Raw genomic sequence first — 23,610 nt, 5'->3', positions numbered from 1 at the left:
GGACGACATCAGAACTGACAAAATGTGACTTGGCAAGACAATTGACAAACACACTGGGAAGGTATTAAAGATTGGGTGGAGTGATGTGATTCACATTAAGTGGTCACGGTTAGGGTGTAGAAACGGGTTGGTCATGTTATGCATGAGTGTGGAGGGTGTGTGCCTATGTGTAAAGTGGTAGTTGCAGGGACAAATGAAAAGGGAGAGAAAAAAAAAAAAGGGAAGAATAAATAAATAAGTTTTACATAACGGAAGAGGGAGGTATGCAGGTGGTAATACACGGCTTGTAGTTATGTTTTTGTTGTATTTATAAACCTTTAAAATGAGGACCATGGGTGTCTTCAAAGGTTGATATTTGCTTATGTGCATTGTATTTTTCCAGTGAGATGTATTCTGAGATTAGATTTGTCCAGTTATTGATGTGGCAAGATTTCTTTGATTTCCAGTTTTGGAGGACTACTTTTTTAGCGACAACTAGGGAGATCAGCAACGGATTCCTATGTTTTTGCGGGATGTGGATTTCAGAAATGTCACCAAGGAGACAGTGTAGGGGATGAAGGGATTCTGTTGCTCAAAATGGTGGATTGAGTCTCAGTGACTGTAATCCAGAAAGAGTGAACCGGTTTAAAGAGTCATATGGCGTGCAAATAGGCGTCTGTGCTACCTAAAGTGCATTGTGAACAGATACCTGTGTTGGCGAGGCCCATTTTCACCATTTTACTTTGGGTGATGAGAGTTCTGTTAATGACGTTAAACTGTATAAGCTGCAGGATTGTGTTATCGGTCATGGTAAATGTATTTACCACGGCACAGCGGTACCTAGGGACACGATGGTAGACCAGATTATATTAGTGAAGTCCATAATGGCTCATCGTTTGAGGGAGAAAGATGAGGTGTTAAATTTGCGATTTAAGTGATTCTGGGCTTTATTAAACTCTTTGGAGAATAAAGACAAAGAAAGGAGTCAGGCACTATTTGTCCCAAACCGTTTTATTTTGTACTCCCAGAACAGAACTTTGACACAAGTCCTTCTTTACAACCTTCCATTGTATCATCAATTATTAATAATTTAATCCCCGTCCTAGCATTCGTAGTGTTCTGTTTGTAGACCATAACTCCTCAGATCCTATTGGTCAGTATAATTAAAGGACACATCCTCGGTTCCTATTGGTCAGCATAATCACATGTCTTCAGTTGCAATTGGAACTTTCTTCATCGTTGGGTATCCTTAACGCATTTCAACCTGGTGAACCAGCGACATTTGGTCTCAACTAGCCAAGACTCAACTAGGCCGGGCTCAACTAGCTCGGTCTCTTTTGTATTGCTTGTATCAAATGTAACCCTCCCAACCCCGAAAATAGTTTCATTCCATAATATCTGATTTGAAAAGTATGTACTGCCAGAAATTCAAAGAAATTGTATCCGTACATCTGTATTTCCCGTTCTGTTCACTTTGAAAACCTAGAATATTTCATACTTTGAAAAAAAATTCTATTTCATTATTAAAAAACAACCAGAAAACTTCACATTGACTCACAAACAGGAAGTAGAAATGAGGACCTAAGTGGAAACACCCCGAAACAACCAACAACCAACAGGTGAAAAGCTGCAGGCTGTCAAAATAAAAGTTCTCTGGTATTTGGAGTCCAACATAGGTCTAGTGAAGGAAAACCCAGCAGGACTTTTACTATGAAGGTCTGGAGTTGTCCACAGCTGAGGGTCACTCAACACGCGATTACCAACTGATGGGTGTTAAGCCCTGCCTCCCTGCTCAGAACATGCCAGAAGTCGACACTCGGTTGAATCCACTCCGTCTAACCTGTGGCGGTCAGGTGACCTCAGCTTGATGTCACAGTGATGTCACGAGTAGCACATCTGTAGTTACAAACAAAATTACAAAAAAACAATCTAAAAACACAAAGCTCACTTCCCCGGAAACCATACTGGAATCTTCATCATCATCGCAGGCGGAGCCACCTGGGACTCTAAAAAGGGCCAATCACAGTCCAGTTTGGACAGAGCGTAGACGTGTGACCCCAGGATGGTTCCAGGAAGTGAGCTCATATCCTACAACTTATTAAACTAACAAACATTATGAAAAAATTAAGAAAACAAAAAACTGAAAACCAAGTAGAGGGCTGACGTCATGAAACACACGCTTCAAACAAATGACAAAAAAAACAGAACAACATCCACCGTTTTGTCTTATGAGCAGAATGTGGCGGAGACCCGAACTAAGACAGAACATAATCACACCCAAGAAGAGTTTAACACACGTTGGCTTTGCTAGGCTGAGAGCTAGCTAGGCTAAGTAAGAAGGGCTAGGTGAGGTGAGCTAGGCTAGCTAACACGCAGGTGAGTTTCGCTGCATGATTAGTATATTGTGGTTCAAATCACAGCACAAGGTAAACTAAAAACGTGACATTTACATCTGAAACGTATAATAAAAAAAACACGTTCTACATTAAATTTTATCTAGAGTGTTAGTTATGTTGTCAAAATAGAAAACAGCATCTAGAGACACACACACACACACACACACACACACACACACACACACACACACACACACACACACACACACACACACACACACACACACACACACACACACACACACACACACACACACACACACACACACACACACACACACACACACCTCCCTGTAACCCCATGCATGTATGGCTCAACAGATACTGAGTGGTATATGAGACTGGGCGAGCTAGGAGGGACAGACAGAGAGAGAGAGGTAAAGAGCACCGTAGCGTTGCATAGAGCCCCCCTCCTGCCCCCCACAGAGCCAGCTCCTCCGGGTCTGGCCTAGCAAGTTCTGTAGAGAGGTGCTAGGCTAGGAGCAGAGCTACGTAGGCTGGGCTGGGAAACTTCTGGAAGTCTCTAGCGCCCTCTGTGGGGAGGAGCTAAGATGTCTGGATCTATAGAGCTGGAGCTCCAGAGCAGTCTCTAGTTCTGGCTCAAACAGTTCTGGAGACACTCCTAACTCCGCTTTCAATTTCCAGAACAGAAAGTGTGGTGGACCTAGAATAGAAAGAACTGGAATGATCTGATCTGGAAAAGATCGATCGGGAATGAACTGGTCTAGAATAGACCGACCAGTTGACAGGAAACAGAACATGTCCCGTTTTCCAGATCTGACTGTGGGAATTAAAAGATAAAGAGGGATCAAACAAAGGTGTCAAAGTAACTGACAAAGGACAGACATGAGAGAGAGCCAGAGAAACAGAGAGAGAGAGAGAGAGAGAGAGAGAGAAAGAGAGAACGAGAGCAAGAGAGAGGTTAGTGACGAATGTTGCCGCGGCCACGCTTCTCGTCTTCCAGAGGTGGAGAGAGCAGCGTCGTTTTGAGCACGCTCAGACAGAGTGACGACGCAACTTCAGTGGGTCCCTTGCTCCGTTGCCGTGCCGACAGCCGACTCTTACGTTTCTAGGGAAACCACAAAACAAAAACCCATTCAGTCCATGAGTGAGGATGAGCAGCGTCACCCCTGGTGACAGGGACCAGGAAGTACGACTGCAATAACAACAACATGTGGTTGACGCCGCTACCCCTCAAAGCATTACTTGGCCCATTCTGGGTACGTTCTAGAACAGGGAGAACCTGCTGTTCCTCTAGTGGCCGCTTGGGGGCACCCTACCGTCACCACAGAGCGTCCTGAAGCCATAGTCCTCAAAGGTCCCTTACCACTCCCCTTATTCAGCTTATCTTTAACATTTCATTGATGCTCTCATGAGAACATAAGAGCCTCTATAACCTCAAGAGACACTTCTATCCCCAAACCTCCTGATCTGCGGTGAGAAAGTGAGGCTCTCACCATGCAGCGACCCTGCAGAGCCAGAGCGTCCACTAGCCCTGCTAAGCTACGTGCTCCCCCCCCCCGAGGTGAGCGTAGATTTACCTGTGGGCGTTGCCTCGCTCTGTTCCGTTGTAAACTCTGTGGAGACAAAGAACAAGACGTGCCTCTGAAGCATCACTCTGGACAAAGAGCCCTCTGATTGGTTAAAGACCGCTGTGACGCCACACAGAGTACATCAGTACCAAGAACCTCCTTACCTCTGGGCTCATCTCCTGCCACCTCCTCCTCCTCCTCCTCCTCCTCCTCCAGGTCTTCTACCGTTTCCTCCGTCATCTGATCTTCTTCTTCCAGCTCCTCCTCAATCTGTTCTTCTGCCACCTCCACCTCAATCTGTTCTTCTGTCACCTCCTCCTCAATCTGTTCTTCTGTCACCTCCTCCTCAATCTGTTCTTCTGCCACCTCCTCCTCAATCTGTTCTTCTGCCACCTCCTCCTCAATCTGTTCTTCTGCCACCTCCTCCTCAATCTGTTCTTCTGTAGCAGCCACCTCCTCAACCGCCTCCTCAGCTTCTTCTGGCGTTTCTTCTTCTTCAGTGGTCTCCAGTTGCTCCTCAGCTGCTGGCTCCTGCTCCTCCTCTTCTGGCATCACCTCTTCTGCAGCTGCTACTTCTTCCTCCGCCTCCTCCTCCTCCTCCTCCTCGGGCTGGTCGGCTACGGCTTCTTCTTCCTCGACAGCATCGTCAGAAGGAGCCACCTCCTCCTCCTCCACTTCAGCTGCCTGCACCTCCTCAACTTCAGCTGCCTGCACCTGCTCTACGTGTGAAGCCAGCACCACCTGCTCTATGTGTGAAGCCAGCACCACCTCCTCTACAACTGGCAGGGTCTGCAAGGGTCAAAGGGTCATGGTTACACTCTGATCACTCTGTGACCAGAAGGAGAACCAGAAGGAGAGCCAGAAGGCGAACCAGAAGGAGAGCCAGAAGGCGAACCAGAATCAACCAACCTGTTCCATGATGTCTTCAGCAGCAGGCTCCTCCACCTCCTCCTCAACCTCAGGGGCCACCTCCTCAACCTCAAGGGCCACCTCCTCTTCTGCTGGGGCCTCCTCCTCATACTCCTCCTCTACCGGAGCAGCTTCCTCCTCATACTCCTCTATGGCAGCAGCTTCCTCCTCAGGGGCCTCCTCTATGGGAGCAGCTTCCTCCTCAGGGGCCTCCTCTATGGGAGCAGCCTCCTCAGGGGCCTCCTCTATTGGTGCAGCCTCCTCAGGGGCCTCATCTATGGCAGCAGCTTCCTCCTCCTCTTGGACCTCCTCCTCAATGGCAGCAGCTTCCTCCTCCTCCTCCTCCTCCTCCTCCAGCACCTCTGGGTCTTCCTCGAACACCTGGAGAGAGAGGAGGAGATTGATCAGAGTCCCTGCTTCTCCCAATATAAACCCTCTCCTGGTCCTCCCAATGGACCAATAGAAACCCTCTCCTGGTCCTCCAATATAAACCCTCTCCTGCTCCTCCCAATGGACCAATAGGAACCCTTTGCTGTACCTCCAAATAGAACCCAACTCCCTCTGCCAACCAATAGTAACCGAGCAGGTCAGTGAGAGGCAGGCTAGAAGGGGTCCAGCAGACGTAGAGCCTGCTTCTCACTGGCACACCTGTCCTCTGATGGACAGCTGATAACACCTGACTGAGGGGACTACCTCAGGCTCATCTTCCACTTCCTGGGCTGGGGCCTCCACTTCCTGTTCTGGGGCCTCCACTTCCTGCTGAGGTTCCTCTTCCGCTTCCTGCTCAGGCACTGGGGAACAAAGAGAGAACGTTTTAGGAAAAAATTAAGAAAATTAAAGCACAAGGACAGACACTCCCACTCCGAGACCGACACCCACCTGGTGGGGGGGCGAGCACCTCCTCTGCAGCCTCCGCCTGGATCTCCTCCTCCACCTCCACGGGGTCCGGCTCGATCACAGCTGGAGGGAGCATAGCGTTACTCTGATGGCTCTGGACAGGCCTGCCTACAGTGGTCCTCTATCCAGGCCGGTTCACCTCCTCTAGACCGTGAAACCTGATCACTAACCAACTGGGATATAGAACCGACTGGTGCTCAGAGGCCCCCCACATGGTGGGATACTGAGCTCACTGCTGTACTACACCCTGATACACACTGCTGTACTACACCCTGATACACACTGCTGTACTACACCCTGATACACACTGCTGTACTACACCCTGATACACACTGCTGTACTACACCCTGATACACACTGCTGTACTACACCCTGATACACACTGCTGTACTACACCCTGATACACACTGCTGTACTACACCCTGATACACACTGCTGTACTACACCCTGATACACACTGCTGTACTACACCCTGATACACACTGCTGTACTACACCCTGATACACACTGCTGTACTACACCCTGATACACACTGCTGTACTACACCCTGATACACACTGCTGTACTACACCCTGATACACACTGCTGTACTACACCCTGATACACACTGCTGTACTACACCCTGATACACCCTGCTGTACTACACCCTGATACACACTGCTGTACTACACACTGCTGTACTACACCCTGCTGTACTACACCCTGATACACACTGCTGTACTACACCCTGATACACACTGCTGTACTACACACCACTACACACTCCCACAGTACGGGTCAGGAGCCCAGTTTTCACCCTGCCAGGAGGGAGCTCACCGGGTCTTTTTATGGAACCAAACAGTTGGAGGGGATTTGCCTGCAGTTAGCCAATGTATTAGCTTACTGCAGGCTAATCAGTTAGCTAAGTTAGCTAAAGTGTTAGCTTACTGCAGGCTACATTATTAGGCAGAATAATTAGCAGTAATAGTACAGTACCGGGTCTACCGTTTATGAGCAGTACTAGTCCAGTAGTACTACAGTAACAGTACTACTACAGTGACAGTACCAGGTACCTTGGTCTGATGGAGTCTACAGTATATGAGCAGTACTAATGCAGTACTAGTATTAGTGCAGTACTAGTACTAGTGCAGTACTACTACAGTGACAGTACCAGGTACCTTGGTCTGACGGAGCGGGGGCGTCCACAGCGGGCTGCTCCACCGGAGCGGCGGCCTCCATCTTCGTTGCCGGGGCGACGGCACTCTCCTTCAGGCCTACACGGGACGACGCACACAGTTGTTGGCATGGCAACACAGAACAGGTGGGGAGGCTCCCCGCCGTAGAACAGGTGGGGAGGCTCCCCGCCGTGCGCCCACTCACACACCCACAGGAAGCGCTCCACACAGAGGCACCCCCCAGAGTTCCCCCTGCCGGGCGGACCATGGACCGGTTGAAACCAGAAGGAACCAGATCAAAACACGTCCGTTACCATGAAGATACTGGTCTGATGGACAGACGTCAGGGGAGAAGTCATCCTATTGGACCCTCTTTAGTCTTCACACAGGACACAGAACATCAAATCCAAACTTTATTGACAAATAAGAAAAACATTGCGACAGTGCTACAATCTCAAACCTCACCGGGTTCAACACAACAGAGGAAAGTCACAAAACAAAGTCAGCGAAAGAAGTCAGAACTCGGAACATTACCGGCCAACGTGCTCATAAAGACTATAAAACGGGGGTTTCCCGCCCCTTAGCCCAGGGGCTCACCCTCAGTTGGACCAATCATAGGCTTGACCCCTAACCTCACTTCCTGCTCGCCTTCTCCGATTTCTGAACCTTTGCTTTTTTAACCCTCTTATTTGTCCCCCTCACTTTCTTCTTTTCTTTCACTTCCTTAACCTCCTTCTCCTTATCATCCTCCTTGTCGTCGTCGTCTCCTATTCTTTCTCCTCCCCCCTCCTCCTTCCCTTTAATCTCCTTTCCTGCCTCAGCATTCTCCCCTCCTCCTTCCATCTGCTGCTTCTCCTTTCCTGCCTCAGCATTCTCCCCTCCTCCTTCCATCTGCTGCTTCTCCTTTCCTGCTTCAGTATTCTCCCCTCCTCCCTCTTCCTGCTGCGGCTGCTGTTCTTTCCTCTCCTCCCCCGTTTCTCCTTCCTCCTTATCCCCCTTGTCAGCCGCAGCCTCCTTTTTCTCCTTCCCTCCCTTCAGTTCCTCCACAGCCCTCTCCATCTCCTCCCTCTCTATGGTCTCATGCTGCTCCTGCAGGCGGGCCGCCACCCTCTCCCTCGCCCGGGCCGCCACCTCCACTCTCCTCAGACCCAGAAGGCTGGCCCTCTGCGCCTCCTCCTGCTCCTCCTCCTTGGCAAGGAGCTGCCGTACCTCGGCCAACGCCAGCTTGGCGATCTTTTTGGCATCCAGGCGCTGGTGGATGAGGGTCAGCTGCTTCAGCAGAGCCGCACGGAGCTTAAGTCCCGCCTCCCGGGACCCCGCCTCCCGGGACCCCGCCTCCTGGGGTCCCGCCGTCTCTGGAGCAGGACAACCCCGCCATTTAGCGTTACCAGGACATCCTCCACTGGTTACGAGTTACTGGGTTTGACATCATCGACTGGTTATGAGTTACTGGGTTAACCAGAACATTCTCCACTGGTTATGAGTTACTGGGTTAACCAGAACATCCGCCACTGGTTATGTGTTACTGGGTTAACCAGAACATCCTCCACTGGTTATGAGTTACTGGGTTAACCAGAACATCCTCCACTGGTAATGAGTTACTGGGTTAACCAGAACATCCTCCACTGGTTATGTGTTACTGGGTTAACCAGAACATCCTCCACTGGTTATGAGTTACTGGGTTAACCAGAACATCCTCCACTGGTTATGAGTTACTGGGTTAACCAGAACATCCTCCACTGGTTATGTGTTACTGGGTTAACCAGAACATCCTCCACTGGTTATGAGTTACTGGGTTAACCAGAACATCCTCCACTGGTTATGAGTTACTGGGTTAACCAGAACATCCTCCACTGGTTATGTGTTACTGGGTTAACCAGAACATCCTCCACTGGTTATGAATTACTGGGTTAACCAGAACATCCTCCACTGGTAATGAGTTACTGGGTTAACCAGAACATCCTCCACTGGTTATGTGTTACTGGGTTAACCAGAACATCCTCCACTGGTTATGAGTTACTGGGTTAACCAGATAATCCTCCACTGGTTAAGGATTTATGGGTTAACCAGGAAACCCTCCACTGGTTAGTGTGGGGGGGTTAGTGGGTAGGCGGCCATGTGTGGATGGGATGTCCTTGAGTCCGTTACGATGATTCGATGGCCAACGCCCTCAAGCGGGTAAGTCTCAACCAATCAGGACGCAGTTCAACTTTGTTGGGGTAATCTGCAGTGGGGGACGGCCATGCTAGCCCTCGTCTTTATAATGTTATAAGGTCTGGGTTGTCTTTCAGTCCTGATATAACAGCGTTTCAGAGCACTGCTCAAGATCCTGAGGAAGCATCTTTTAATGAGTTATAAAAAGGACCCATCAAGCAGTCCTCAAATGAGTCGTATTAGTAGATCCAAACTGTAAGAAGATCAGTGGAACCACTTTGACGGACCACTTTCTCTCCTTAAGGCTGTGGTAGTGGTGTGAGCCCTGGACCAGTCCAAACCAGTCTCCATGCAGTAGACCAGACCAAACGAGTGTCCATGCAATAGACCAGACCAGTTAGCACCAGTACCTGTTTTAACTGCTCTCTCCGTCACACTCTCCGGTTTCTCATCTGAGGTTAAACAGAACAGAAGAAGACAGACAGTTGACACAAGGGGTCACGGACAGAGGTCATGGTCGAGGGGTCGTGAGGTCAAGCTCATCAGCTAACTTCGCTACGGAGCTTAGGAATCAAATCCCTCTTGTGCACATCAGGTGGGCGTGGCTGGTAGGGCGTGACGCGGGCGTGGCATGAGTGCCAGGTGCTCCATGGGTCATGGAGAGGCCCCTCCCTCAGTAGAGCAGGACCAACCAGAAAATCTGATCCTTAAATAAATCATTAACCACGACACAACCCTGGCACTGCCTCACCCCTGGCATTGACTCACCCCTGGCACTAACAGTTTGTGGGAGGTAGATCACAATCTTTAAGATTCGACAAGCTCCAGTCGCTGCTTGTCGCTTGCTTTCTCTTCAAACTCCTAAAATCTGGAGGAACCTGAGCTTCGGTTTTTTTTTTCTGGCATTTGAAGGGCTCCTTGAGAGTCACTATCGCTAGATGTCAGCTCCATGACCAAATGGAGTTGAAAGCTTGCCAACATTTCAGCGGGTTGTGTTTATAATCTAGAAGACTTAAATATTAAACACTGGGCGTCACACAGCGACCTGAGACACGAGAGCTGCTTCTGGTAAAGGCAGTCACCCTTTCATCCCGTCAATGGGATTCAAACGGTAACCAATGGTAGTAGAATGGTAGAGAAACGTTTAAAAAGGTAAGAGGAGCTCTCAACGTGAGGTACGCCTGCAGAATGGACAGTACAGAAGAACATGAAGTCGAACTAAACAGAAGAAAAAATAAAATCAATGCCTGTTTGATGTGAATATGGGATGTAAAACGTACTGTGAAAGAGCAGCACCATGAACAGATCAAAGTGGAGGAGAACCTCCACCAACGAGGGACTAACTGAACCGTTGGAAACACACGATGCATGGGAAGTCATGACATACAACAAAGGTCTTGTTCAAATCAATCTAAAACACCAATAGCATGCCAGCAATTCATTAGTCTTCCAAGTGACAGCCAATCGTCCGCAGCCCAGTGATCTGCTGATAGTTCTGGACCAGCAGTCTTTAACCGGTCAGATCCGGTTGGATCGAGAATAAAAAACAATCGAAGAGGACCGAAGGCTTGAATGCGAGGGAGTCAAAGTGTCTACTGAGTGGACCGTCCCAGCCGGTCCTGGTCGACGACTTCAGGACCCTAGAGACCAGCTAGGGTTCCTCCCGGCACAGACCCACATCCTCCACTGGGAGGAGGGGAGCAGAACCAGTGAAGAAGCAGTGCATGATGGGACGCCAGCCTGGCTTATTGGTTATGAAGGCCAACGATGACCACCTTCTGACCAGGGGTCCCGTTGCCCCCCCTGGCTCTCATCGAGTCCTCCTTCTCCTCCTCCTCCTCCTCTTCATCCTCCTCCTCTTGTGAGGTGCTCAACCTCTGGAGGTCTTCCTCCTCTCCCTCCCCCCCCGGGTCCATCAGCCCCAACAGGGAAGTGAAGATGTTGTTTAGCCAATCGGGGCCTTCTTCGCCCTGCTCCGCCTCCTGCTCCGTGGCCAACCAGCGGCCGGGCGTGGCACCCCCCCGCAGGCCTGCGTGGCGGGGGGGGGGGGGGGGGGGGGGGGGAGATGAGGGAGGATGTACATGAATGAACAGGAGGTAGGAAAGAGGAAGGGAGGAGAGAAGGACTACGAGAAAGGGAAGGAGGTGGGGGGGTGCAGGAGTTGCGGATGGGAGGAGGGACAAGAGAGGAGAAGCAAAAGGTCAAAGGTTAGGCTCTGAGGGCGCGGCTGAAGATCTATACTTAGTGGCATTTAACTTTAGACTGACAGACACAAGGAGAGATAGAGACAGACACACACAGACAGGGATAGATAGAGACAGTTAGACACACAGACAAGGATAGACAGACAGAGAGACGTAGAGGGATAGACAGAGACGTAGAGGGATAGACGTAGAGGGATAGACAGAGAGACGTAGAGGGATAGACGTAGAGGGATAGACAGAGAGACGTAGAGGGATAGACAGAGACGTAGAGGGATAGACAGACAGACGTAGAGGGTTAGAGACAAACTGATGGACATATAGAGAGGAATGAACCTTTGAAAGTAGGGATCGACCGATATATCGGTCGGCCGATATTATCGCCGATTTTCTTTATTTATTTTTTATTTTTTACTTGTTCTACCTCACCTGTTTTTAATATTTGTTAAATATTGTTCATCTACTTGTTCTTACTTGTTCTACTACACCTGTTTTTACTATTTGTTAAATATTGTTTTTTATATTGAAGTTCAATAAATGTTCCTTTAAAAAAAATAAAAAATAAAATCGGCTCAAGAAAATTGGTATCGGTGTATCGGCTAAGGCTGATAAAAAAATATCGGTATCGTATCGGCCCTTAAAAATCGGTATCGGTCGATCCCTATTTGAAAGTCATCCAAACATAATAGACTAAAAGTCTCAAAGCTTTCAGTGTGCGATACTTGAGAGTGAGAGAGGGAGAGGGAGAGACAGAGAGAGAGAGAGAGAGGGAGAGGGACACGGAGGGTAACAGAGGGAGGGATTGAAAAAGGGGAAAGGAGGAAAAGATGGAGGGGAGACGAAGATGTAAATAAGGAAGGGGCCGTCACAATGGAAGGAGGAATGGGAGCAGTGGAAACAGAGAGGGAGGGATGACGAAGGAGTGGAACTATGGCCTGTAGCCACTATGGCAGCACGTAGCACGTAGCAGCAGCCAGCTAACAGAGGCCAGTGCAGTAGCCAGCTAGCTAACAGAGGCCAGTGGTCCCAGCGCTCCCAGTTGGTTCCTGATCCTGCAACTTGCTCCTTGTTCCAAAGTGTACTGAGCTCGAGGTTCGCTAGGACAATAATGTGGTCAGGGATAAGGGCACACTAGACTCCTGCTTTAAGTCGGGCTCAGGAGGTGTGCATGTTGAAACCTCTGCTCTGAAGCTCTTAAAGCAGGAACGGTGAGGTGATGAGGAGGTGAAATGGTTAATCTGGTTTCAGTCCACAGCCTCGTGCAGAGGAAACCCAACAGACAGCCAGGTGTGTGCGCGCACACACACACACACACACACACACACACACACACACACACACACACACACACACACACACACACACACACACACACACACACACACACACACACACACACACACACACACACACACACACACACACTAGTGGTGGTTAACTCAGCAGTCTCAACAAATCTTTCACTCCCAGTTGAAGTCCGTCTCAAAGGGTTTATACATTATGCACCTTGAGAGCCTTGATCAGATGGAGTTTAAACGAGGATCTACTTGCCGAGCAACACTTTGGCGTCCTCCACGTCGAAATCACCGTCTCCGTCCGCGTCGTAGGCCGACAGTTTACCTGCAGCCCCCAACACAGCATGGGTTAGAGAGACAGAGACGGACACATAGACACAGTCTGCTCAAACCGGTTTAGAGGTGAGGCAGACGCTTACAGAAGATAGAACTCTCACAAATGGTAGTCATAGTAAGATTAGTATTAGTGCTAGTTTTAGAAGTAACAGTTGTAGTAGTATAAGTGCTAATAGTAGGAGTAACTGAAGTAGTGGTTGTAGAAGTAGAATTAGTGGAAGTATTTGCAGTAGTACTTTACCTTGCAAACTCTCGGATAGGTTAATTTGAATGTCTTTGGCTTTGTCTGCATGCAAGTCAGAGAGAGAGAGAGAGAGAGAGAGAGAGAGATGAGAACACCAATAAGACATGCAGGCTGTCCAGGCTAGCATCCCACTGGGTAGAGACCCAATCTGTTCAGTGGCCAAGACCAGCATGCATAAAGCCAGAGGGACACTAGGGGTTAGTTGGGATACTGTTTGTTTTGTAGTCATCAGCCAAGTAGCTACATGGAGAGCTAACACACTATCGAGCTGTCTATCGCTAACCCCGACTCATATCTACCTCCACGTAGAATCAGAGCTGATGTCTAACTAACTCTAGGTAGAATCAGAGCTGATGTCTATCTAACTCTAGGTAGAATCAGAGCTGATGTCTATCTAACTCTAGGTAGAATCAGAGCTGATGTCTATCTAACTCTAGGTAGAATCAGAGCTGATGTCTAACTAACTCTAGGTAGAATCAGAGCTGATGTCTATCTAACTCTAGGTAGAATCAGAGCTGATGTCTATCTAACTCTAGGTAGAATCAGAGCTGATGTCTATCTAACTCTAGGTAGAATCAGAGCTGATGTCTAACTAACTCTAGGTAGAATCAGAGCTGATGTCTATCTAACTCTAGGTAGAATCAGAGCTGATGTTTATCTAACTCTAGGTAGAATCAGAGCTGATGTCTATCTAACTCTAGGTAGAATCAGAGCTGATGTCTATCTAACTCTAGGTAGAATCAGAGCTGATGTCTATCTAACTCTAGGTAGAATCAGAGCTGATGTCTATCTAACTCTAGGTAGAATCAGAGCTGATGTCTATCTAACTCTAGGTAGAATTAGAGCTTTAATCTATCTAACTCGAGTAACGTTGGTACAACTTGGCTGCATTGTAACCTCATCATCTTCCATTGATGCAGGTAGACATGGCTGGGATAGGATGCAGCAGTGACGCAGACCCCTGGACTACAGTGAACCAATGTACGGGACATTTGATTTCAGAATAAAGCGGCCGGCAAGGTCAGGCTTCACTTTTGATAATTGATCGCGCCTACAGGCTCTAATCTTTATAAATTCAAAGGTCAATGATAGGAGCCACGTCAACGACAGTCAATCTGTCTGTGTGTGTACTGACCCATCACACCCTTGTAGTCCACCAGGTCAAAGTAGACCACGGCCACTGAGGTCCAGACTCCCAGCAGGGCAATGACCATGAACCAGGAGAAGAGTCCGCCTCCGAGGCATCCTGAATCCGCCTTCTTCCCGTTCTTGTTGGCCAACGAAGATTTTCCTGCCTCTGAGGAGACACAGACATTGGTCAGTGATCATGTGACTAGCATCATCTAGATAGTATAGTAAAGTGTGAATAGAAACCAGACAGGGCAGTATGGTAAATAGTGTAAATAGAAACCAGAGGCTGATGGTTAGAGGCCAGTCTAACCACAGTAACCACAACCTGCAAATCATGGTTAGAATGAAAATAAGTTGCTGGAACATTCCTTGACAGGTTAACGGTGTGGTTAAAGTTGTATTCATATAGAAGCATTTATAGCACTCGTACCATATAGCACACATAGAATTAACACACACTCAGCCTATATATCATTTATAGCACACATATGCCGCTTTTCCACTGCATGGTACCAGCTCGACACGACTCGACTCGTCTCAGCTCGCATTTTTTGCGTTTCCACCGCGAAAACATGGTATCTGGTACCTGAAGTGGCTGCTTTTTCTAGTACCGCCTCGCTCTAGGTTCCAAGCGAGCTGAGCCGATGCTAAAAGGTGACGTCACCTTTTAGCCGATGCTAAAAGGTGACGTCTTCATAGACTCCATGTCTTGTAAAGACAAAGTGGGTGGTATATTGAAATATATCTATAGATACCGAGGGCAAAAGTTGAGCCATTAGGACTTTCCCAAGGAACCAGCAGCTTGGAGGCGAGCGTTTCCACGGCCTATCATTGACCCCCAAAGAGCACTACAAAGGGACAGGAACTTTGGGGATGGGGCTTTAGGCCCTGAACATTTTTTAATCATACGATTTAAGGGTAATCAGTGTCCTGATCTCCACAGGTCTTCAGACCGCCATGGCAATGCTGACAACGGACCGACGGTACTTTAGTTACTGAATATTTCCATGGACTGAATGCTCTGGGTGGAACGTAATAGACGGCAATACACAACCGATTACATACACACATAACCCTGTTACACACTGGTAAAACAGACAGAAGGGTGCTGCTATTCTGGTTCTGTTGACAACCTGCAGTGCCTTGTGGGTAGGAACAGCACAATGTGAATAAACAGGTGCAGAGCGAGAGCTCAATTTCAGAGCTAGGTCAAAGGGACACACGCACACACACACTTTACTGCAATACTAAAACAATCCACTGATAGCTAGCCCCAATTAGCCACGATTAGCCTATTGCCACATGAACACCATAAAACATTTACAACCTTACCCACCTCCACTTCCCAGATCACTCGTACGCTAGTCGGTTAGGCTACATTAGCTTGTGGCTCGCTGAGCATTTGTCTTCAAGCTCCAACAGAAATAGAGGACATAAAGTAGCCGCTAGCTAGCCAATGGCCACACTCTAACCTCTGTCCAAGCTCTGCCTCAGATGAGTCTATTCTGAAGGAATCCATGACACGTTGGTCTTCAACTTGCAGAGCAGAAACACCCCTCTAGATGTTGACCAAGGGAGTGGACTCTCACTACGACATGTCCCCTGGCCTTTAAACCCCCCCGGTCCTCACCTTGGGTCACCATCACCGCGGGCGCCGGGGCCGCCATGGAGACGGGGGTCGCACAGTCAGCCAGCGTTACCGGGTCAACCATCACTGCTCTCCCTACTGACAGACTGGCCAGCACCACATCTCCCCCTCTCCGACACGGCCAGCAGCAAATGAGCACAGCCCTCCCTCCCCTACTCTCCCCATCCCTCTGCTGCCCTGATAGGTCAGGAGAACCATAAATCACCTCTTCACTTTGCTATTGGCCAATCTCCCCTTCTTTCCCTCCCTCCTTCCCCCTCCCTCTTTGGTCTTTGTCTCCTCTACAAGGGAGGCTCTAGTGTCCAATGAGAGCTTTTTATAGCACTATAGGACAGCTGGGTCTGACAGACAGCAGAACCATTATAGGTGGAGGTGAGAAGAGGTGGTGGAGGTGGGTTACATTTAAAGAGGATTTCCCCGACTGCCCATTCCTTCCACTCAGATTCAGTGGAACAGATGCCCTCAGAGCAGAGGAATGCCCTCGCCCGAGAGGAATAACAACATCGGGGCATCAATGTCCTCCGCTATGGCTGCTATTTCTATGGTCTATTCTCTTGCCAGGGCTCCTCAGAACGGAGGGAGGGAGGGACTGAGATCCTGGGGGTGGAGTTGAAAGGGCTCCATTACCAATCCCCCGTTCCTGTGAGACAATCAACATTTAAATGATGAGACCACCACCAATCCTCAACCGCAAGACGCCGGGGGGACGCTGTGGGAATCTCCTCTAGAGCTAGCCACTACTATTTAACGATCATTCTACTCATCCATCCTACTGGAAATCCAGATCCAAGGAGCAGGTAGGGGTCAGGGGTCACCTGGCTCTAGGAGGCCTACAGGTAGGGGTCAGGGGTCACCCGGCTCTAGGAGGCCTACAGGTAGGGGACAGGGGTCACCTGGCTCTAGGAGGCCTACAGGTAGGGGACAGGGGTCACCTGGCTCTAGGAGGCCTACAGGTAGGGGTCACCTGGCTCTAGGAGGCCTACAGGTAGGGGTCACCTGGCTCTAGGAGGCCTACAGGTAGGGGTCAGGGGTCACCTGGCTCTAGGAGGCCTACAGGTAGGGGTCAGTGGTCACCTGGCTCTAGGAGGCCTACAGGTAGGCTGTGGACACTGGGGATTAGGGCTGCAACAACGAATCGCTAAAAATCGATTACTAAATGCGTTGGCAACGAATTTGGTCGTCGATTCGTTGTGTCGCGCAATTAATAAGTTACTCATAGGCGCAGCACTGTTTACAGCCAGCCGCCGACAGGTTGGTTCATGGTTAATGCACGCCCACAGCGGGCTTTAGTGTGAGCACCCACAGTTTGTATTTTGGTAATATCTTAAAACTGGACAGTAGGCCTACATAAAAGTGTTGTACCTTCACCGTCTTTGGGTTAAAAAAACTCCTTCAACTCAGTATCCGTCTAGTCCAACCGAAAACTCTGTCAGCTGCTGCTGCTGCAGACGTTGTGCAGACGGGCTCGGAGTCGGCACCGCGCGCATCAACAGTCATTCAAAGCAGCGGTAGTAATCACACAACCGGACGGTGTAGAAAGTCCCGTCAGTTAAAAATAGTATTGCAGTTTTTAAATCTGTTTTTTAAATCCAGGAGTCTCGAAAATGGAATAGGTTTGACCGGTTAACCATGGACATCCCTTATATACATATAAAAGTATATCATACATTGTATGTATTTTTTTGTGCTATCCCAGTTATGTTTTTTAAATTTTTTTATTAATTAATATTACTTTTAATAGTTCCGGGACGTTGGAGCAATAACCTGGTGTTTTTACACTTCAGTCTGCACTGTGAATTTGAAGTTATGTTGAGTTTTTGAATAAAGATGCGGCAATTCCAAATGTTTATTTTTTTTATCCGATTAATCGAAAAAATAAATCGACAGATTAATCGATTATTAAAATAATCGTTAGTAGCAGCCCTACTGGGGATTGAACCCGGTAGCTTTAGGTTGGGAGTCGAACACCACAGCCTAGACCCTTATGCCAACACATGGTTCTCCACAGGCTTAAGCTGCAGCTAGCGCAGTGCGCACCATGCTAAACGGTATCCTAGCTAGTTAAAGACAGCCAAGGATGAGGCCGTCACCCAAGACCATTCAATGACACAGCAATACTGGTTTGTCAGCGAACGAGAAGAACAGGTTTAGAGTCATTATAACATTGGAATGCTAGGAGCCATGCATATGAATGGTTCACAAACGTATGCAGTTTGTCAAACATTAAAGAAAATATATCCAAGACCAGTTTCGGAACGCCAATCCCCATGAATAACCATTCTAAACACAACCAGTATGATACCGAGGACGAGAACCCCGAGTAGAGAGGGTTTGCATCCCAGGGGGTCCGGACAGACACCCCAGCACATGGAGCCAATGACCACGACAACGCCACACAGTTAGCTTCAACCCCCCCAACAAGCCCCTACTGTTAGACAGAGCTGTCTCATCACACGTACCGTCTGATAGAGCTGTGTGAGCCATGGCTGCAGGGGAACCGACACACAGTCTGCCACGCAGTTAGGGATTGTGCTGAACAGTTTGTACTCAAAACAGAGACGCTCAGAGTCTTATATAAGGACTGACACACCCCCATACACCCCAACCACAGATCTTTTAGCTTTCAGTGCTCACATCAAACCTATGCATTGTTCTGTTGCCACCAAGGCTAACCCTACACAAGCTACATGCTAGCCTCTGGAGCTTATGCAAATGAACCACCTGGCATTAGCATCAGAAGAATGCCCTCCATGAGAAAAGCTAGTGTAGTAACATATGTTAATGTTAGCCTAGCTCAATTACAACCACTGGTACAGCAGCAAAGAGACATGCTAATGTTACGGTAACTTCATTACAACCACTTGTACAGCAACACAGAGATAAAGTAATGTTACCCTAGCTCTATTAGAACAGCTTGAATTGTAACAGAACGTTTAGAAAGCTATATCGGAAGTGTCTGGGACAGATGCTGCATGTTCAATTGTGCGTCTGTAATCTAAACTGTCCTGAACCACAGATGCAGTAGATTAGGGGGTAGGACCTCCACCCCCGATACCCCTCCCATGGAGGGGCTCAAAGGACCCAACATTCTCTACATTGTTCAAATTGCGACGCGTGGACAGTGGAGTCCCCACCGGCTGCACTGACCAGGAAACAAATAGGACCTAGCTTACCCAGAAACTTAGCAAACATAGGACCTGGCTTACCCAGAAACTTAACCAAACAGGCATCAATTTCTTCTGTTTTGATCAATGTTAGCATCACGAGGGAATCACACACACAACCTCATGCAGTGGAGCAATACATATCAACACACACACACACACACACACACACACGGCTGTTACCCTGGAGAGGTCAGAGTTCACCATTAAACCCTGAACAGGAAGGAGGAAGAGGAGGCCTGGAGAGAGGAAGAGGTAAAACTATCAGCGAGCGATTTTGTGATTATTATTGACTAGTAGAGAAAGTGATGTAGGGGAACCGGCATCACGGCTCCTGTGTGGACCTGTTCCTCAGGAAGAGAACCAGGTTCCTTATCCGCACGCAGAACCACCTCCAGATACCTGGAGCTGATTTCAAACAACGAGCAGAACAACCTAACCAGCCTTCCGAGAGCCGAACTGATCGTCAATACTTTAGATCATTATGTTAATGTGGAGCTGTGTTGTTTAGGTTGCCCTGGTAGTGGAGGCACAACCTGGGGACGGACTGGTGAGGGGGGGGGGGGGGGGGGGTCGGAGGTCATCTTAGAGACGGACAATGATCACAGGCTTCTCAAATAATCAATCATCCAATACCTATCGATCACCGCTCTGATAACACATCTCTGATAACCAGGTGTCTACCGTATGGTTAATCCCTCTGTGTGTAGTAACTATTCGTCGGGTCCATGTTCAGTACTTTTATTCATTATAATCAGGCTGTCATCATGAAAATTATGGGCTTGGAAGAATTAATACACACTCCTCGCAACACAACTCTGAGTGAGCGCGACATGTGATCACTTCTAGTCAACTTGATTGATTTTCCCATCACCGTATTTTATCACGGAGACCATCGCCTAATAAAAGAGCCGTAAACTAAGGCAGTAAACTAACTCAGTAAACTAACAGTAACCTAACGCAGTAATCCAACTCAGACCCCAAAGTTCACACTATTGCTCTTCGTTGGCGCTCAATGTGGGCGTTTTTCAACAAGTAAAACTAACGCCAGAACGCACTTTTACAATAATGATAATAATAATGATGATTGGGCATTATGAACATGAGTTCAGTGGTCTGCGGTCATGTACAGCGCCGTATTCCTCTGGGGCTGGAGGGGGCGGGGTCCAGCTCAACTGAACATTGTGTTCCCAAGGAGAACCCATGCAGCTACCCGCCTGGACTCGACACGGTCACGCTACTCAGACTAGTCCTACACGACCCGCGACTCATACTGGTCCCGCTAGTCCTACTGGTCTGTAGGAGCGTCGCGTCGACCCCCACACGCGTCGGCGTCGACCCCCCCCCCCCCCCCGAGTCAGCTGACTATAGAGTCTGCAGAACAAAATTTCACTAGACAAAAAAGTTCACTAGAGTCAGCAGAACAAAAGGTTCACTAGAGTCTGCAGAACAAAAAGTTCACTAGAGTCTGCAGAACAAAAAGTTCACTAGAGTCTGCAGAATAAAAAGTTCACTAGAGTCTGCAGAACAAAAAGTTCACTGGAGTCTAAATTACAATAAATTCACTAGTCTGCGGAACAAAAAGTTCACTAGCCATAAGTTCATTAGAGTAGGGTAGGACTCGGGTCGTGACGGGGGGTAACGGACGGGTCGGTGTCACCGCGGGGGGGCGGTCCTGTGTTGCTTGCATTGAATGACGACGTGTTCCATAGCTCTCACACACTGGCGCGCGCGCGCGCGCGCGCACCCCCCCCCCCCCCCCCCCCCCCCATGGCCACGTGTACCCCAGCCCCCCTCTTAGTGACACGTGAACACTAGAATAGGGGCGCGCGCCGCTTGCTGAATGGGTTCTATATATCATGATATATATAATAATATGCATGTATATAATGATATTCATGTATATAATGATATGCATGTATATAATGATATGCATGCACAGTCGCCCAAAGGGGGGTTTAAATCCCGCCGTGACCGTCGGGCATGGAGATGTAATCTCGAGCGTCTCAGTGAGCTCCGAGGCGCGTATCGGCCGCGCTCACGCTTTTCGGAGTCGCCAGGGGCAACCCTGGAGGACTTGTAATAACCAGCGAACCGTACACACACTCAGCCTGGAGGACACACAACCGCTCAAATCCCGTTATGTTATACTGTAACACACTATGTCCTAAACACTCGTTAAATAATAAGGCGCGGATAACGACGGGAAAAGTCTGCGGGAGAAACGCAAAATCCTCAGAACGACGGTGGCCGGGAAGGATCGCCCCGCTTTGTTCACGAAGTGAAACGCCGAATTCACCGGTTTGTGCGGTGATGACGGGTCGGCGACGTTGTGTGTCAGTTTGTGTGTGTGTGTGTGTGTGTGTGTGTGTGTGCACAACAGACCGCGTAGGCCCATCGAACACACGTCCATCAAGCAGCAGAGGAACGGACCGAAGAGAGGCCTGCGGAGAGCGGGTTACAGAGAGAGACTTCAAGAACGGTCACCCACCTCGGGGTTTAGCGGGTCCCTTCGTGCTCCTTTTTGGCGCCATGTTGTCCGGTTCGCAGGAGAGCAGGAGCAGGTCAGTGAGAACAGGTGAGAGAGACAACAGAAGAAGCTCGGCGGCTGGAGTCGGAGTGAGTAAACCAGTTCTGACGGACCACTCACCACTACTAGACCGACCGCCGCCACGACCAATCCGCGGCGTCCGCCGCGTCAGGGGGCGGGCTTAAAGGAAAAGACCGGCCAATGGGAGCGAAGGCCCATATGGCTTATTCAATCGTGTGGACATATTGTGCTCGCGACCCTCCTCCCCCGCCCCGCCCCTCTGGAACGTGGCAATATGGTCGATTCCCAAGCATCGCGATGATAGGTTATCATCTGTACTGTTCCCGGTACAACTGCCCAGAGAGAGGCTTATAAAACATATGATGACCAAAATACATTTAAAACATGTTGTGTGAAGATTTTAATGGAGAGGAGTATCGCTTTACCAGCTAGGCTGGAAAGGGGGAAAGTCCAGTATCGCGTGATGTTGGCGCGGGGGGGGGGGGGGGGGGGGGGGGGGGGGCATAATAGCTCGACTCTGTTGCATAACTTGATAATCTCGTTGAGTTAGGCGCTGCTCCATTTAGGATTAATTATTCCTCAAACTGCTCTCGATCCCATTTAATGTCCTCGGCCTTCTAATGCACCCCTCTCCCCTCGCAGCGAAACTTTAAGTGTTATGTGAACAAAGTGAGTCTGCTTTAACGCTTTAGCTGTCTCACATCACGTCACGCACGTCCAATAAGCCTCGTTACGCGCACATGCGCACTAGAGTGCACAGACGACGCTTTAAACCCACTTTACTGACTCAGCATGCAGCCAGCAAAACCTTTAGCCAAGTCACATCATTCATCCCCATAATGGCTGACAGTCGAGTTATCAGTACAGACGGCTCTCTGTTCACTAAAGCACATTAAGTGAGTTAAGCTCTAGTGATGATTTACTAACCCTTATCTTGCCCTTAGCTCGTGGTTACCTGAGCTCCTAACTCATAACCTTCACTAAAACGAGGCTGCAGCTTTGTATGTGTAACCATATTCTAACAGACTGTAGCTCACTGGATACAGTATGAAGGCAGTTGGAAGAATTTTGTGTTTGTGTGCGCGGGCGTGAGAACACACAGACACACACAGAGGGTGGCCATTTGCCTCTGGCCTTATGTAAACACTCCTTGGTGTCAGACAACACAGCCTCAGGGGTTGTGTGTGTGTGTGTGTGTGTGTGTGTGTGTGTGTGTGTGTGTGTGTGTGTGTGTGTGTGTGTGTGTGTGTGTGTGTGTGATAATTGAGTTGACAGGAGTCTCAAACAAAGGCTGATAGCCCGAACCCGGCTCTGTGATCTAATCATCTGATTTGGATATGATTGATGATCACTGGATTCGGTTTAAGTGTTTAGAGATAAAATGATTTGTTATTCTGATGTCATCAACAACTGAAAGGATCAAGTTTGGCTGAATCTCGTCTCTCCCTCCTGCCCCTACCCCTCCTCCCCCGTAGAGAGGACGGTGTAATGACGAGAGGCCGCCGCCAGGTGGCAGAACTCGGACACCTTAGTTCTGATACTGCGCGCAGAAAGATTAATCGAACCTTACTTTTGCGCACATTTTCAAATCTCCATCACTGATCGAGTGGACACATGACGCACACTCCTTGGGAATTAAACCGGCAGTCCGTTTATCTATAGGATATAGGGCACCATGGAGGCGTTCGTCAACATTGGTGGAGCTTCGCCTTTGTTTGTTCTTCCAGCTCCGCAGATGATTGATCAAGAGTCCCGTTTCGACATGACCCAGTTGGCTTCATAACGAGGAACATGAAGCAAGGGCCGAAGAGCAACCTCACTACCGTGTCCACACAGGAAACACACACAACCCACCACACTGGGAGAACACACTCATGGACGCAGAACCGACAGGTCACACAGATGATAGCTCTACAGTGAAGTAGACCCACTGTCGGTACTGTCTGTAGAACTAGTGTTTGTCTGTAGACCTACTGTCTGTTACAGTCTGTTGACCTACTGTCTGTCAATTGACATACT

At 48.9% G+C, this 23,610-nt stretch overlaps 1 protein-coding gene across 5 annotated transcripts; it reads right to left on the bottom strand.

Moving 5' to 3' along the window:
• Nucleotides 1–971: 971 nt before the first annotated feature.
• On the bottom strand, nucleotides 972–21,640 carry asph (aspartate beta-hydroxylase). Of its 5 annotated transcripts, XM_060058758.1 has the most exons (12): nucleotides 15,859–16,016; nucleotides 14,233–14,394; nucleotides 13,095–13,139; nucleotides 12,774–12,842; nucleotides 6,871–6,966; nucleotides 5,696–5,776; nucleotides 5,510–5,607; nucleotides 4,817–5,197; nucleotides 4,328–4,696; nucleotides 4,072–4,273; nucleotides 3,917–3,952; nucleotides 972–3,444 (listed from the first exon to the last, which is right to left on the bottom strand). In XM_060058758.1, the coding sequence occupies exons 1-12, from the start codon at nucleotides 15,938–15,940 to the stop codon at nucleotides 3,437–3,439; spliced, it is 1,629 nt and encodes a 542-aa protein (XP_059914741.1). In that variant the 5' UTR covers nucleotides 15,941–16,016; the 3' UTR covers nucleotides 972–3,436. The 5 variants fall into 5 exon arrangements, with proteins under 5 accessions (XP_059914741.1, XP_059914739.1, XP_059914742.1 ...); XM_060058756.1 differs by lacking the exon at nucleotides 15,859–16,016 and adding an exon at nucleotides 21,532–21,640 and having other exon boundaries at nucleotides 4,072–4,696; XM_060058759.1 differs by lacking the exon at nucleotides 15,859–16,016 and adding an exon at nucleotides 18,336–18,487 and having other exon boundaries at nucleotides 4,072–4,696.
• Between the last annotated feature and the right edge of the window lie 1,970 nt (nucleotides 21,641–23,610).

This window comes from Gadus macrocephalus, chromosome 8 (assembly GCF_031168955.1).
Source record: "Gadus macrocephalus chromosome 8, ASM3116895v1".
In the NCBI taxonomy this organism is placed as follows: Eukaryota; Metazoa; Chordata; class Actinopteri; order Gadiformes; family Gadidae; genus Gadus; species Gadus macrocephalus.
This window is presented reverse-complemented; position numbering and strand designations above follow the sequence as displayed.